The 15,124-nt window shown below is 39.6% G+C and overlaps 1 protein-coding gene across 1 annotated transcript in view; it reads right to left on the reverse strand.

The window, feature by feature from the left end:
- Positions 1-5,485: 5,485 nt before the first annotated feature.
- The window catches only part of neurl1b (neuralized E3 ubiquitin protein ligase 1B), a 57,482-nt gene continuing 47,843 nt past the window's right edge, over positions 5,486-15,124 (reverse strand). Inside the window, exons 4-5 of the mRNA XM_060837109.1 lie at positions 14,593-14,718; positions 5,486-7,493 (exon numbers count right to left, since the gene is read on the reverse strand). Of these exons, the coding sequence (XP_060693092.1) occupies positions 7,249-7,493; positions 14,593-14,718 (371 nt within the window). The 3' untranslated portion in view covers positions 5,486-7,248. The remainder of the gene's footprint in view (positions 7,494-14,592; positions 14,719-15,124) is intronic.

The raw sequence follows: 15,124 nt of genomic DNA on the forward strand, positions 1-15,124 counted from the left end.
TTGCAAGGTGTTGAGTGTAATACTTGTGTACTAACATGACAATTACTTAATGTAACAATAATTAATTAGGGATGACCTGTTTGCTGCCCTCCCCCACAAATCCCCCCTACCGACCAAGAGAAAGGCACTACCTCATTACATGTGATTTCTGACCATATCACATTAAGTCTAGTTCATCAGTTAGCCCAAGGAAGAGTTTTAAGTAAAAAGTTACAAACCAGGTTTGCCTCAATATTTTTTAAACCAGGTGTATTAAAAAGGCGAGGAATTAAAATTTTAGATTTTCTACATATTAATTGATTGAGGGGGAAAAGGTTTCTAGTAATAGTAAGCTCTACAGACAGGGACAATTAGTGGAGTAGCAGGTAGATAAGATAGTGAAGATGATGTTTGGTATGTTTTCCTTTTATTGGGTAAAAAAATTAGGTCTGCAGATGCTGGAGATCACAGCTGAAAATGTGTTGCTGGTTCCTGTTGGTCAGAGTATTGAGTACAGGAGTTGGGAGGTCATGTTGTGGCTATACAGGACATTGGTTAGGCCATTGTTGGAATACTGTGTGCGATTCTGATCTCCTTCCTATCAGAAAGATGTTGTGAAACTTGAAAGAGTTCAGAAAAGATTTACAAGGATGTTGCCAGGATTGGAGGATTTGAGCTACAGGGAGAGGCTGAACAGGCTAGGGCTGTTTTCCCTGGAGTGTTGGAGGCTGACCTTATAGAGGTTTGCAAAGTTATGAGGGGCATGGATTGGATAAATAGGCAAAGTCAGGGAGTCCAGAACTAGAGGGCATAGGTTTAGGGTGAGAGGGGAAAGATATAAAAGAGAACTAAGGGACAACTTTTTCACACAGAGGGTGGTATGGGTATGGAATGAGCTGCCAGAGGAAATGGTGGAGGCTGGTACAATTGCAACATTTAAGAGGCATTTGGATGGATGTATGAATAGGAAGGGTTTGGAGGGATATGGGCCGGGTGCTGGCAGGTGGGACTAGATTGGGTTGGGATATCTTGTCGGCATGGACGGGTTAGACCAAAGGGTCTGTTTCCATGCTGTACATCTCTATGACTCTCTGATGCTTGATATGTACTGACAGGGCAGCAGCAGCGATCCTCAGATTAATTTCAGTATTCAGAGTAAGGAGTTGAAGTGGAGACCTGATGCCCAAATCTAATTGCTTTCTGGAACACACACAAGTATAGATTTGGAGAGAAATCGGAATTGAGATAGTTGTATTATTTCCATGGATCAGATAGCCTGGCACTCACTGGACTTGTAGTCCATGAGACTACTTTTGAGTGATGGTGTTAATCATGGAACAGTAAACTAGCACAAGTCAATAAGTTCACTATGAAAATAAATTGCAGTGAAGGACAAGGGGCTTTACAGGTGAAATTCACAGGAAAGCAGATGTTAAATGCAAAAGGCTTCAACACATAGGCTAGCATTTTACTACTCTCTGCAGACAGAATGCCATTTGGGAGATGCGTGCAAATTTGGAAGTCATTCCTGGCCCCTACTCACAGAGAAATCCTACAGTGATAGAAGAAGACCATTCAGCCCAATGAGTCCACACTGTCTCTCTGAAGAGTGTCGCACCCAGACCTACCCTATCCCTGTAACCCTCCATTTCCCTTGGCCAAGTCACCTAACCTGCACATCTGTGGACTGTAGGAGGAAACTGGAGCACCAAGAGGAAACCCATGGAGACATGTTAGAATGTGCAAACTCCACAAAACATCTCAGGGCAGAATCGAACCCGTGTCCCTGGTGCTATGAGGTTGAAGTGCTAACCACTGAGCTGCCGTGCTACCCTAATAGTATGGATACAGAATTGGCTGGCTAGCAGAAGGCAGAGAGTGGGGATAAAGGGGTCTTTTTCTGGACAGCAGTCAGTGACTAGTGGAGTTCCTCAGAGATCAATGTGGGTATCACAACTATTGATGTTATACATTAACTATCTGGAAAGGAACTGAAGAGTATTGTTGTTAAGTTTGCTGATGACACAAAGATAGGAGGAGGGTCATGTATTGCTGACGAAGTAGGGAGGCTGCAGGAGGACTTGAACAAGCTAGAAGAGTGGGCAAAGAAGTGGCATATGGAATATAATGTGAGAGGTTATGCACTCTGGTTCAAGAAAAGAGGTATAGACTATTTTCTAAGCGGGGAAAGGCTTTCAGAAATCTGAAGGGTCTAAGGAGTCCTAGTTCAGGATTCCCTTGGTTTAACATGCAGTTTCAGTTGGCAGTCAGGAAGGCAAATGCAAGTTGGCGTTTATTTCAAGAGGGCTGGAATACAAAAGCAGAGAAATACTGCTGAGGCTGTATAACACTCTGCTCAGACTGGTCTGAAATATTATAAACAGTGTTGGGCCCAAGGAAGAAGGTGCTGCTCTTGGAGAGGGTCGAGAGGAGGGTTACAAAAATGGTGCAGGGGCTGAAAGGCTGGGCATATGAGGCACAGTTGAAGATTCTGGGTCTGCACTCGATGGAGTTTAGAAGGTTGGGCGGGGGCAGTTGTCAATACAACGCATAAAATACTGAGAGACCTGGATAGAACAGACATGGAGATGTTTCTACTTGCAGGAGAGATGAGGATCTGATTGCACAGTATCAGAGTGAAGGAACAATCCTTTAGAACTGACATGAGGATGATTTCTTCAGCCAGAGAGTGGTGAATCTGTGTAATTAATTGCCACAGAAGAGTGTGGAAGTCAAGCCATTGAGTGTACTTAAGACTGTGATAGATTCTTGTTTAGTAAGGGGATCAAAGGCTACAGGGAGGAGGCAGGTGAATGGGATTGAGAAATTAACAATCATGATCAAATGGCAGAGAGGCTTAATAGGCCAAAAGGCCTAATTCTGCTCCTATATCTTATGGTCACACCTACTGCAATTTTGTCAAGGCAGAGTCAAGCAATAAATTTGCCCACGGGTCACTAAGAGTTCTCCTGCTGACACTGGGATTTTATCTGCGCAATGCCTTACAGCAGGCTTACAGGTAAACCTGATAACATTTGTTGCGGGGCTGATGGGTGGATCGGAGGAGTTGGTGCCTTTGATGGATATCCAGTGACAGGTGGAGGGCACACCTTAAGGTGCGGCCACTCTTTTCCAATGACACATGCCTCCTCAAACCTCTCACTGGGCTCTCATCCAACCTCCGACACTACATGCCTTCCTCTCATTCTTCTGTTGTTGCAGCTGTGTCCACCAATAATGCAACATGAAATCTGCCATCCCTCCAATTAGCTGGCAGCTCTCTGAGACAGGACCTGGTTTTGGTGAAGAACGAACTTTCAATGGCAATAAGATGAGCTCAGCCAGTGCAGGGAGTCTCATCGCTGACATTTATGTTAATGGGTGTAACACCACCAGAGTTAAATTCTGCCTATAATCTAGACCAACTTTTCAGTACAGTAATGTTGGAGTGCAGCTTTTCAGATGACTTATTAAGCCAATGTCCAGTCTTTCCTCTCAGATGAGTGAAAAACATCTTAGGACACTATTGGAAGAAGAACGAGGGTTTTCTTCTGGCCCCCAGGGTCAATATTTATTCCTTAACCAATACCATCAAAGACATGGTAATTTGTTTTATCTCACTGATGGCAAAACCTTGCACTACAAAAATTAACACGTTTCCTACAATACAACTATTACTCCATTTCAAAAGGCTTCTTAGGATGTCCCAAGTGATTCACAGCTTGAAATTATGGTAGGGCTATACAAAAAACACTTTCTGTCCTTAATTCTTTAAAATCTGGGAAAAACAATGAACACGTTCTTCATATGGTACTGATTCACTGTAATATTCCCTGTTTCTTTGCTAAACCCAAAATACTGGGGCAAGGTTTTACTGTTTTCCTCAGAGTGCCAACACCCCAAAGTGATATGTCTCATTATCTACCACTTTGGTACATGCTTTTAGACAGAAATGTTCTTCACACTCTTTATAGACTTTCCCATGCATTGGGTAAGATAACTATCATTTGATCTAACTCATCATCCCTTTGGCAGCATCTTCCAAACCTGTAACCTCTACCACCTAGAAGAACAAGGTTGTCACCATCACTTGCATGTTCCCCTCTATATCACATATTTTCTTGATTTGGAACTGTATTGCTGTTCCTTTACTGTCATTCGATCACAAACCTGAAACTCCCTTCCTAACTGGTTGCATACAAACACATAATGGACCGCAATGGTTCAAGAAGGCAGTTCACCACGACCTCTCCATGGCACTTACTGGGAACGCTCATAACCTGTGAACATCCTATGTTAAAGAAAAGTCTCCTTTGTTTGTTTCCCAGGAATGACAAGCTAAAATCATGAAAATATGGGACAGGACTTTGTGCCCTCTCATATGACGGGTTTGGTAGCAATGGATAATTTCATTCTATCCTCTTAGGTCCACTCTAGTTAAATCCATTGTCATTTATCTGCACCATGCTGGTATTAACTGAGCAGCTGGTGGGGGTGGTGTGAGGGAGTGGGGGATAGGATTGTAGTGTTAGGAGTATGATAAACACAGGCATGTTTCTTTGACTGTAAACTCACCATTATTCACCTCATCCAAAGGTGCTCAATGGCTGATTGAGAGATGTGACATGAGGAAGTAGGGAGCCACCTTCTTGCATTTGATGCTGACTCCCCTAACCCCTAACCATCCCTTGCAAGCCCATCTCTTGCCATCACTCACCTCTGCCCAGGGACCAAGGACAATCCTCGGGTGGCTGTTGTACTGAACAGCAGTCACCATCTTTCTGGTGCTATTAGAGTTCAATAGGATTGCTAGAATCTATTGGCCAGCAGGTCTTGGAAAGTAGGCCATCCACCACCATGGTCTTTGATCTTAGGGAAAGGCCTGTCCTTGGTCTGTCAGAATAGACGGCCTTCCTAAAAAGAGGAGATGGACCTATTCTTCAGCCAGCAGATGAAAACCTCATTGCTTCCACAAGATTCTGTCCACGGAAATTTTTAACAGGTCAAAGGCAGAATTAGTAGTTCTACAACCTGAATAGTCTATGGACACATATAAATAAGAGCCTATAATGGAAAGATATATTGAATTTGAAATGTCAAAAAGATAATTACAAAGTTGAAAGTAGTAATGGATGGACAAAAAGTGTTAGGATGGAACTGAGGAATTATAAATTGACTGGAAAACAAAAGCAAATGAAGAATAAAAGACAATTAAATTACATAGTTAAATCTTAATTTGAGTTTGATGAATTATTCAAAGATCTATTGGACACTTGTTCATATTTCCTTAAAAGAATGTGCTTTTAAATGCTGTTATGAACTATATAAAGAGGAGTTCTGTCAGTTCTAATTGCCAATCCTGTCAGGCCTTCGTGAAAGATACGCTCAAACTTTTAATTTCAAATTTCAGTCTCATTTCCTCTTTTGTAACTGATGCAGTAATCTTTTCATTCACAGTGCAAGCACACGCGCACACAGAAACTCAAACCTCGGACAACAAAAAACATTTAAATTAAGTGCAAAAGAATTTATAATGTTTACACTATATATTGCGAGCAAAGTTTATACAAAGTGTCTGTTGACGTTTGTAGTATGAGCCATCATCTTCAATATTGAAACAATACTCTAACGAAACTAGATACTATTTTTGTACAAAGTCAGCAAATTAGGCAAGATATTAAATATATTTGTGTTAGATACCATTTTCACTCCATTATCAAAAGGAAAATATTTTTGTGGTTGTCACGTGAGTCCTATAAAACTACTTTGCCATTAGTCAGTGAATCTATAATAGTGGCAGTCAAAGTTCACGGGGAATCAGAAAAAAGTGCATCACCTTCCTATGTAAGGCACCTGTAGCTTTGAATCACCACAGAAAAAAATCCAGCATAAAACTTCTACTTGTTAAAGCCATATTAAAAGTTGCAATATCTCTTTGCTGGCATGTTAGCCAAGATTCTGAAACTTATGAATCAATTGAAAATTTGGTTAATGGAGCCTCTTCAGGCTTCCTCTCCTCACCCTGAATCATTTCTGTTTCTTCCACTTCATGGAATGGCCTCTCCATGTCCTGAACCATGGGATTACAGGGAAGCAGATCTCAATCAGATACGGCATCGAGTTGTTGTTGTTTTTACAGAGGGGTACAAGTGAAACAGCTGTTAATGAACCAAAAACCTGTGAGATGACCTGATCAGCAGATACAACAAGAAAAGGACCAATTTTAAACAAATAATAAAACAAGATTTCTTTGAATAAAAGGTCCTGTTTGTGGTCACTGTTATGCATTTATTTTTTATTGTTTTTGAATTTGCGCCCAAAAGGGATACTACAACTTCCAGTCATTATATTGAAGCCATCAAGCTCCCCAATTCCTTCTGCAAAGTCACTGCTTGATGTTTTAGAAAACTTAAACAAAATAGCTCTCAATTTGGGGGTACTTCACCACAGGTGAGCTATCAATTTTGGCATGCATGTCGCATCCACAACACAACAGCAATTAGACATGAACTAATCTGTTAGAAATATGTACATTATCTCCAGATTAAATTTAATATGTACTTTAAAGGCAACTATGATGTCTTAATTGAATATGGCAACTGAGATCTCTCTAAATAACTTTGCAGGCTGTTGTGCATGAAGCAGATGCAATAATATCAATCTTTGTGGAGAATATGTGGAGAGAATTCATTACTGATCCCTGTAGACCAATAGATAACTGCCTGTGGAAAATAACTGCTTATAGTTAGTCATTAGGAATATTGTGGTAGATGTGATCATGAGACATCCTTACAGAATATCTTTCTTTCTCAGATTATTTGGTCTTTCTTGATGATTAGTATTTTTCCTGGAGCAATGACAGAATAGCAAAATAAATCAGAAGAATATTGCTCTTCAATTGAACAGCTTAATTTTAGCTAGAATAATTAACCTGTATTCAGCCTGGCTATGAGATGGTGTCCAAATTTCTCTGCTTGAGATATACTGATTAGTTATCAAGTGGCTCTGTTTCTACAGGTGGAAATGTGTGCAGCCATCCCAATTTCCTGCCAGCGAGTATCTGCAGACAGCAGATACAGGGACAGAAAGGGGGAAGACAAATAAAGAGATAGAGAAATTAAGTGAATGACAAAGAATACAGCCACACTTTGTGCATATAACTGAAATTAAAGTGAGCAATAGAAGCTTTACATATCCATAAAAACGCTACATTTTTTAAAAAAAACGACAGTGTGGATTGAGAAACAGTCCAAATAGGAGCCAATTATCTCATGGACGGTATATCTTAATGACATCCTTTATAACTCGCCTGCAGATGGGACAGCAGGCATTGATCTGCTTCTTCAGCTTAAGACCACAGTCGTAGCAGAGACACATATGTCCACAAGTGTAAATAACAGTGTCAACTTCACTGTCGAAGCAGACGGCACATTCTCCATTTTTGCTACTCGGTGGTTCAGGCGGAGAGAAACTTGGGGAGAACTGAGGGCTCAGGGGAGAGCTGGGTGCAGTCACTGTGGGAAACAGGAAAAACATTAATTGACATCCCAAAACAGACACCAAAATAACACTGAATCGCATATAGCCTTAGTACATGGTGTACAATGCAGATGAAAAAGGCAGTTTGCAGAGGGTTAGCGCACAAACGAAATTACATTCTTATTGGTATTACAAATAGACATTAGGATTGAACTTGAAAGTCTTCTATTTTATAAATTGTAGCATATATAACATTTCCAATTGTGAATTAAAATAGTGCAAACAAATTGTCATGTTGGTCACACTATTTCAAACCTGTGTAATTTCTTAATATAAAAAAACATGTTTATGTGACTATTATGTGAGTTAAACTTTTAATTCAGTTGAGTTTAAATGTCTTTAAATTCTGAAATGTGCAGCTGACTTAAGACATTTTGTGACTGTCACCTCATCTGTAGTTATTCTCTGTGGTTGTGCATGGTTCCCTTTTGAGAAAGCTCGTGCACATTGTTTGACAACACTGTGTTGTGTTGCCAAATATCATTCCTTCTCTGAGAACGGTGCAAATATTTATGAATAATAATGTACACTATTGGCTACTAACAATTAAAGGAGGAAATCAACAAAAGCCAGTTAGTGCAATTTCCTACCTTGTATGTTTAAGTCAAAATACAGCACCCTATGAAATAATTCTTTTAGTTGCTTGTAACTAATTATTGTGAACTAACATCTAGCAGAATCCAGTTAGCGGGGTTAATGGAATGAAGGCATTAAGAAGATTGAAAAAGAAAATGGTCAGACTGAATAATTTGTAACTTATCACAGAATGGTTACAGCATAGAAAGTGGCCATTCACTGCATAATTTCTGTGCTAGCTTTCTGAAGGAGCAATTTACCCTGGTTTACTTCCCTGTACATTCTTATTTTTTACTTCAGATAATATTTCAATTTCCTCTTAGGCACCTTGGTTTAACTTGCCTCCTCTAAACTCCTCTAAATTCCAGATCCCAATCACATTTTTCTCATGTCACGATGGTTTCTGTTATCAGTTACCTGAAATCTGTTCTCTCTGATTTTTGATCTTTTCACCAATAGGAATGTTTTTTTCAAATACTGTCTTCAGACCTCTCATGACTTTGTAGATATCCATCAAGTCTGTCTAAATCTTCACCTTCCAAGGAAAACAATCCCACCTCACCATGTAGAACTGATGCTAACTGAAACATGCTGAACATCTGCTTATTTTAATCTATATATGAGATTGTTAAAAGTTGTCCTAAAATGTTCTGTAACTACGACATAAGGTAATCTTCTTTGAGGATGTAAATTGTAAAAGTGTAGTAAGAAAAGATTGGGATTGTTTAGCAACCGATAAAGAGACTCCTGTATGGCAGCGGTTGGTATGGCTGAGTTACCGACTGAGTATTTTATACTCACATTTACCTAGTAGGAAACACACTGGTGGAAGTTTTGGTTCAGATAATGAATGGTCTACAAATTGATAAAGAGGACATATTCGAAAGGCTAATTACTTGATATTTGATAAAATGCCATACACAAGGCTTTCAACATTAAAATTATTAGAATAAAAAGATACAAATTTGAAATGATTGTTTCTTTGTTGTAGGAAGCGACAGACCACACTGCTATTCCCCCAGCAAGTGTCTGTACTATGTCCAAAACATTTTCCTTATATATATGTATATTAATTGCCTAGATATATATGCGTGTGTGTGCGTGCACGTGCACGCAGGGCACAATTTCAAAGGTTGCAGATGAAAACAGCTTGGAAGTACAGTGAACCATGAAGTGAATATTGATATTCTTCAAAAGGGAGATGCAAAATACTGCAAATCACAGTAGGGATTACAACCTTCTAAAAATAGAGTCATAGAGATGTACAGCACAGAAACAGATCCTTCGATCCAACCCGTCCATGCTATCCAGATATCCCATCACAACCTAGTGCCACCTACCAGCACCCGGCCCATATTCCTCTAAACCCTTCCTATTCATATATCCATCCAAATGCTTTTTAAATGTTGCAACTGTACTAGCATCTACCACTTCCTCTGGCAGCTCATTCCATACACGTACCATCCTCTGCGTGAAAAAGTTGCCCCTTAGGTCTCTTTTATAACTTTCCCCTCTCACCCTAAAACTATGCCCTCTGTTCTGGAATCCCCCATCCCAGGGGAGACGTTGTCTATTTATCCTATCTATCCTCCTCCAAATACACAATATGTATGTCTTAATTCAGTAAAAGAGACAACTCTTAAAATAACTAGGAGTAAAAGTTGAGATTACAAAAAAGAAAACTCATTGCAGACTGTCCTACAGATGGCGCTCATGCATCTCCCTTTCATCATTGAATGAACTCCTTTTAACCTGCTATCATTCAGGAAATTCACTTTGGCGTTATTATAATCTGTTATAAAATTCCCATGACATCGAGTTTGTCCTTTGGCCTGGGTGTCTATTTCTGTCCAAATAACGAATCATCAATGACCCTTTTACATGACACAGTAACATTCAGCAGGATTCTCTCGTAATACAAATATAGGTTTCCTTTCTTTGTTTAATCAAGACAGAAGAATCATGCTACTACTCCATTTTAATTTTGTTGGCAATGTCAATTGCTGATAATAAATGTTGTGAAACTCAACAGCTGCTTTTTAAGTATTTTCAGTTACAAATGGGAGATATCCTATGACTTGTGGTTCCTTTTCTGCTAACCTGCACTTTATCTACTTTTGTTATAGTACATTTACAGCAAACAGACATGTGTAAGATGTATTTACAATTTAGGTTATGGTTTTACCAGATCAAACATACAGGTCGTTGTTCAGAAACATCAGATTTTGTTGGCTGAATGTTTTGCAATGTGCTTATTAGGCATATAAAAAGAGATGTAGTAGAATGTAACAAGTATTGTACTACCAATTTGTTATTTAGATTCTGAAATTGGGTGACTTAAGTGTCATGGACAGACGTTGTTTCTTTATTGTCCATTATCAAAGTGTTTTGTATAAGGGTCTACACTTTCTTCACCTCAGAGTGATTTATCCCAATTTAAACAAATTGAAGAAGGCATTTCTATCAGTTTAAAAAATAATGAAGGTTATTATTATCCAACAATTTCCCTAGATGTTTAAAAATGCAATGTTTCACTCTGTTGACTGTCAAACACACAACCACACAAACAGCTTACATATGCACAAAGGAAAAAAGTAATACAATTACACCTTAAGATTATTTGTCTCTCTTTCAAAGCAGGCCTGTGTTTTTTAGATGAGCTAATAGTTTGGCTGGAGGGCAGGATTTGAAGAGCAGGAAATTCTCAGTAAGCTGTGAGACATTTTGTAGTTGAATTGTCACGAAGATATTTTCCACAGGAGAAGTTGAGGTTGAAACAATTTGGGCAAATCCTACTCTTGAGTTCATGGTATAGCTCTTTATTACCGAGGCAGCTCTAGTTGACTGCAGCTGTTCAATGGCTTTCAGATTGTGAATTTGCCTCTACAACAGCTTCTTTCCACCTTAAAACAAGGCCACAAATGTGGCTTTCGTCACATGACTGACTGCCATGCATTTGGTATAGGTAGGCGCACAATGCTTGTTAGGTAGCGGGGTCTAGGATTTTGACTGAATGGGACTGAAGGAGAGGCAGTATGTTTCCAAGTCAGGATGATGGAGTAGTTTGGACGCGAACTGCTGGTGAAGGCTGTTCTTGTCCTTCTAAATGGTAGTGATTGTGGGATTGGAAGGTGATGTCTAAGGAGCCTTGGTAAATTTAGTGTACCTTGTAGATGATACACACTTCTGCAACTGCGCATTGGTGATGCAGAGGTGGGAAGTGTGGATGTGGTGTCAATCAGTTGGGCCACTCATATGATGTCAAACAATTCCTATTGACTCCAGTTTTCCTAAGGCTTCTTGATACCACACTCTGTCATATGTGGCCTTGATGGCAAAAGCAGTCACTCTCACTTTACTGCTGGATTTCAGCTCTTTTGTCCAGGTTTGAACTAAGGCAGTCATAAGGTCAGTGGCTCTGGTATATCCCAAAAGTGAGCTTCAAAGAGCAGCTTATTGCTAAGCATGTGCTGCCTGATAACACTGTTGATGACACTTTCTATTATTTTCCAGATGATCCAGAGTAGACTACTGGGGCAATTCTTATTTGAATTGGGTTTGTCCAGCTTTTTGTACATAGTGTATAACTGGGCAATTTTCCACATTGTTGGGTAAAGCCAGTCTTGTAGCTATACTGGAACCACTGGCATGGTGGCTCAGTGTTTAGCACTGCTGCCTCACAGCACCAGGGTCCCAGGTTCAATTCCAGCCTCGGGCGACTGTCTGTGTGGAGTTTGCACATTCTCGCTGTGTCTGTGTGGGTTTCCTCCGGGTGCTCTGGTTTTCTCCCACAGTCTAAAGATGTGCAGGTTAGGTGAATTGGCCATGCTAAATTGCCCATAGTGCTAGGTGCATTAGTCAGAGGGAAATGGGACTGGATGGGTTACTTTTCGGAGGGTCGGTGTGGACTTGTTGGGCCAGAAGGCGTGTTTCCACACTGTATGGAACCTAATCTAACTTAGCTAAGCGTGCAGCAATTTCTGAAACTAAAGTCTTCAGGACTGTTGCTGAAATGTTGTCAGACTCATGGTCTTTGTAATACCCAATGCCTCTGGTTGTTTCTTCATATTACATGCAGTGCATTGAATTGGCTGAAGACTAGCATTTGTGATGCTCAGCTTTGCCAGAAGATGGGGGGAGGGGGGTTCATGAGAGTCATCACAGTATCTTGAAAGGTCAAAGGAATTTATTTCACATCTAGCTCATAACAATTGACATTCAATGTATCTTTGTCAATTCTGAAGCAGAAAGTCAAGTTGCTCTGAATGTTATACTTCCTTTTTGTTGCTGATCATTCCTTTAAACAATAGGAAATGTGCAATTTAAAGGTATCCGAAAGGTTCTTTCACTCAGGTCCATGTTTAACAGGTAAAAGCAACAGAATCTACTGTCCACTGTTTAAATGCAAAAAATAAAAGTGTATCCACCTTGAGACTTTTGTGTTTACATTTCAAAATAAAGAGTAAAAATTTGTAATATCTTCATATCTTTAATGGGGATGATATCCATTATATAATAAGGTGCATAGGAATCAATCCCATTTGGTCAATTAATGGAAGACCTGAAAACATTTTTATACTGCTTTGGCTAAAATCAATTTTTGCAGGCAATATAAAGGAGTGAACCTCAGTTTGGGTCAGATATCCCACTCCACAAGTTAACTGCAGCCAATTATGAGATGAAACTGAATTGTATGTGCTGATTCAAAGTCATATAGCACATACATCAATCATGTGCAATGACGTTCTGAGTTATATGCTTGGTGTGAATAAATATCAGGTGTATAAATGCTCCTGTGTTGAGGCTCATTCTGATTATCATAAGAGCAGAAGCATTTGTCAATATGAACCTTCCAATGAAGTAAGAATATTACAGTACAGTTGGAGGTCAGCTTGACAGGGACCTCTTGTGTCCAATTTTCAAGTGTTGGCTATCCTTCTCAATATCAATATGGAACAGTAATATAAGTTACTGCTTTTCCGTTAGTATTTAACAGTATTTCATACACATGTACAGGTTGTGATGTGCTTAGCGAACGACATTTAATCAAATTGAAACATTTGAGAGGCAATAGATTTTAAGCAAGTGAAAGAGGAAGTGTGAAAAGGAGAAAAGAAATCAGTGATAGGGCAGAGGTCAAGAGGGATTATAAGACAAAATGTGCACAGTGCAAGGTCAAAGGGAATGCTAAATAGTGGCTTCAGTCTTGGGACATCCATAGATTGGGGCCAGCACAGCTGGAGGGGATACAAAATTACTATCCCATTTTTAAAAAATGGTGTTTAAGTTTTGGGCCGGGGGCCAAGATCACAGTGACCCTATTCCCATTTTACCACTCTCTTTTCTGCAGGAATGTTGATGTGGCTTTGTTATAAAGTTTCTATGAGAAAAACCATATCCAGAATGTTGGATGCAAGTCCATGGTGCCTCATTAATACGTTTCTTGTGGAAGGATGAAGGATTCACGTGGATGCAGCTACCTGCTGCCAGCAGTGAGAATCATGCTAGCCTGTACATATCAGGAAAACACCTCTGGAAAACAGGCATGTAATTCCGTCTACCTTTGCAAATATACAATTTTTTTCCTTGTTTATGTTCCCTCATTACTGATTCACCAACCAGTGGAAATAACCTCTTAGTTACCTTATCATCCTGAACATCTCTAATAGATCACCACTTAAAATTGTTAAATGATAAGAACACGAACTTCTCATGAATGGAGATGCTAGTGTCGCAAGTCACTTCACCTGACGAAGAAACAGCACTCTGAAAGCTTGTGATTTTAAATAAACCTGTTGATGCAAGGTTTGTGAAGGTTTGTAGCTCAGATTGAGGTTTAGAGTGTAGGTTTGCTCGCTGAGCTGTTGATATCAAACCTACACCATAAACCTGTTGAACTATAAGCTGGTGTTGTGAGACTTCTGACATGAACTTCTCAATGTAATTTAGATGATAAACCCCTGCTCCTGAGCCAGGTATTATATTCTCAGTTACTGCTGTGAAGTAGCCATCAGCTTCACTCTGACACTGGAAAAGCATAGTAGGTCATGCAGCATCCAAGGAGCAGAAAAATCGGTGTTTTGGGCAAAGGCCCTTCATCAGGAATGAGCTATGGAATTGTGCTTATTAGAAACTGAATTGAGACCAATCAAAGTTATTTTGAGTAGGACCTTAGAACCGGTGCATAATAGGTTTTCTTCCATTTGTCAGGGCTGAAATTGAAACCTGTCCGAGTATGAAATAATATACATGCTCTCTGTTCCCAATGCCACATAATTCATTCAAACAGCGACACCAAAAGCTCTTATTTCTCAATCACACAGAAAAGTTGGCTTAAATAAAATAAAGATGATGAAGAATCACTGGAGCTGAAATGTTAATTCCGCTTTCTGCCCACAGATGCTGCCAGACCTGCTGGCTTTCTCCAGCAATTTTAGTTTTTGCTTTCGAAAACTTGGCTTAGTGTTTTCATGCAAACAGTCGAATGTATTTCCTTACCAAGTGATGATTCAGATGCAGATGAGGATCTATTAACGCTGAATGCCATGTCAGAGTCACTGTCATAATGGGAACCACCTGGAGAACCTGAAGGAGATACATCTGCAGGACTGGACTGAGACGTACCTGCAGGGGGAATATTAAAGCCTGTTAACCCCACAAAGCACACTCCATTTCAGTGAACATTATTGTTGCTGTATGCAACATGCACAGGAACATTGGCATAATATAAATTCCAGCGCTAATGCACATAATAAGTGTATATTTTCCTGTTTTGTTACATAATTGTAACATCATTTTATATAGCAGGGGTAAACAGAAATTCATATTGATCCTAAAGCAATTCAAACTATATTTACTCATTGGTAACACAAACTGAGGGTATGAAACATACATCCATTCAATTTATCTGTTGTTATTGATAATAAATGTATCAGAAGTAAAGGTTTATTTTGAAAATAGGTGGAAGGTAAATGGTGATAATGACAGAGAGTCTGCAGTGGGATATAAACAGTTTGAATGGCCAAAAACT

This window comes from Hemiscyllium ocellatum, chromosome 16 (assembly GCF_020745735.1).
Source record: "Hemiscyllium ocellatum isolate sHemOce1 chromosome 16, sHemOce1.pat.X.cur, whole genome shotgun sequence".
NCBI classification, from domain to species: Eukaryota; Metazoa; Chordata; class Chondrichthyes; order Orectolobiformes; family Hemiscylliidae; genus Hemiscyllium; species Hemiscyllium ocellatum.